The sequence below is a fragment of the Mandrillus leucophaeus genome, unplaced genomic scaffold (assembly GCF_000951045.1).
Source record: "Mandrillus leucophaeus isolate KB7577 unplaced genomic scaffold, Mleu.le_1.0 Scaffold105, whole genome shotgun sequence".
Taxonomy (NCBI): domain Eukaryota; kingdom Metazoa; phylum Chordata; class Mammalia; order Primates; family Cercopithecidae; genus Mandrillus; species Mandrillus leucophaeus.
The window spans coordinates 1134662-1135945 of NW_012098654.1; the positions used below are offsets into that span (position 1 = coordinate 1134662).

General features: G+C 54.7%; 1 protein-coding gene across 1 annotated transcript in view; it reads left to right on the forward strand.

The window, feature by feature from the left end:
- Nucleotides 1-1284, forward strand: part of PHF13 (PHD finger protein 13) — a 6804-nt gene that overhangs the window by 3884 nt on the left and 1636 nt on the right. The window contains exon 3 of the mRNA XM_011981603.1: nt 298-832. Coding sequence (XP_011836993.1) covers nt 298-832 — 535 coding nt within the window. The remainder of the gene's footprint in view (nt 1-297; nt 833-1284) is intronic.

The following is a 1284-nucleotide window of genomic DNA, read 5'->3' on the forward strand; positions in this document are numbered from 1 at the left end:
ATTTTTGTATTTTCAGTAGAGATGGGCTTTCACTATGTTGGCCAGGTTGGTCTTGACTCCTGGTCTCAGGTGATCCACCTGCCTTGGCCTCCCAAAGTGCTGGGATTACAGGTGTGAGCCACCGCGCCCGGCCAGAACTCGTGGTACTGTTGCTTCAAGTGTGATGCTGATGGGTAGAGAAGCGCAAAGTTGTGCGGATGTCTCTGGAGGTCTGACCTGGCTGGGTAGCTGGGGATGCTCTGGTCTGGGCTGGATCTTGTCACCAGTAACTGGAATCCACCACCTTTATCTTTTTAGGAACTCCCTTTAAGGAGCAGCCCCAGCCCTGCCAACAGCACTGCTGGTACCATTGACAGCGACGGCTGGGATGCAGGTTTCTCAGACATCGCGTCCTCAGTGCCCTTGCCAGTCTCTGACCGCTGCTTTAGCCACCTGCAGCCCACTCTCTTGCAGCGAGCCAAGCCCAGTAACTTCCTGCTGGACAGAAAGAAAACGGACAAGCTGAAGAAGAAGAAGAAGAGGAAGCGCAGAGACAGCGATGCGCCCGGGAAGGAGGGGTACAGGGGTGGCTTGCTGAAGCTGGAAGCCACTGACCCCTACGTGGAGACCCCTACGAGTCCCACCTTGCAGGATATCCCCCAGGCTCCCAGCGACCCCTGCTCGGGCTGGGACTCCGATACTCCCTCCAGTGGATCTTGTGCCACTGTGTCACCTGATCAGGTCAAAGAAATAAAAACTGAAGGCAAACGGACTATCGTCCGGCAGGGAAAGCAGGTGGTGTTCCGAGACGAGGACAGCACTGGCAATGATGAGGACATCATGGTGGACTCGGGTGAGTGGTCTCTGAAGGATGATGACTCTTGCTGGCTGGTGGTTAGAGGAGAGGTTATTTTATTAAGTGGTCATCTCTCTGGGGCAGAGGGTCTGGTTCCTTCTGTAGAGTGTGACAGCCCCAGTGTCCAAGGAGGAGAAGAGCTGCAGGAATGTGGATATCGAGATGTTTAGGAAGGGGTTGATTGCCGCTAGAGACAGCTGAGATTCCAAGACCTCAGAACATAAAAAGGATATAGTTCTAAGTAAGCATCCAAATAAGCATCCAGGCTGGGCGCAGTGGCTCCACCAGTAATGCCAGCACTTTGGGAGGCCAAGGCGGGTGGATTGCTTGAGCTCAGGAGTTGGAGACCAGCCTGGGCAGCATGGCAAAGCCCTGTCACTGCAAAAATACAAAAAAAGGCTGGGCGCGGTGGCTCACGCCTGTAATCCCAGCACTTTGGGAGGCCGAGG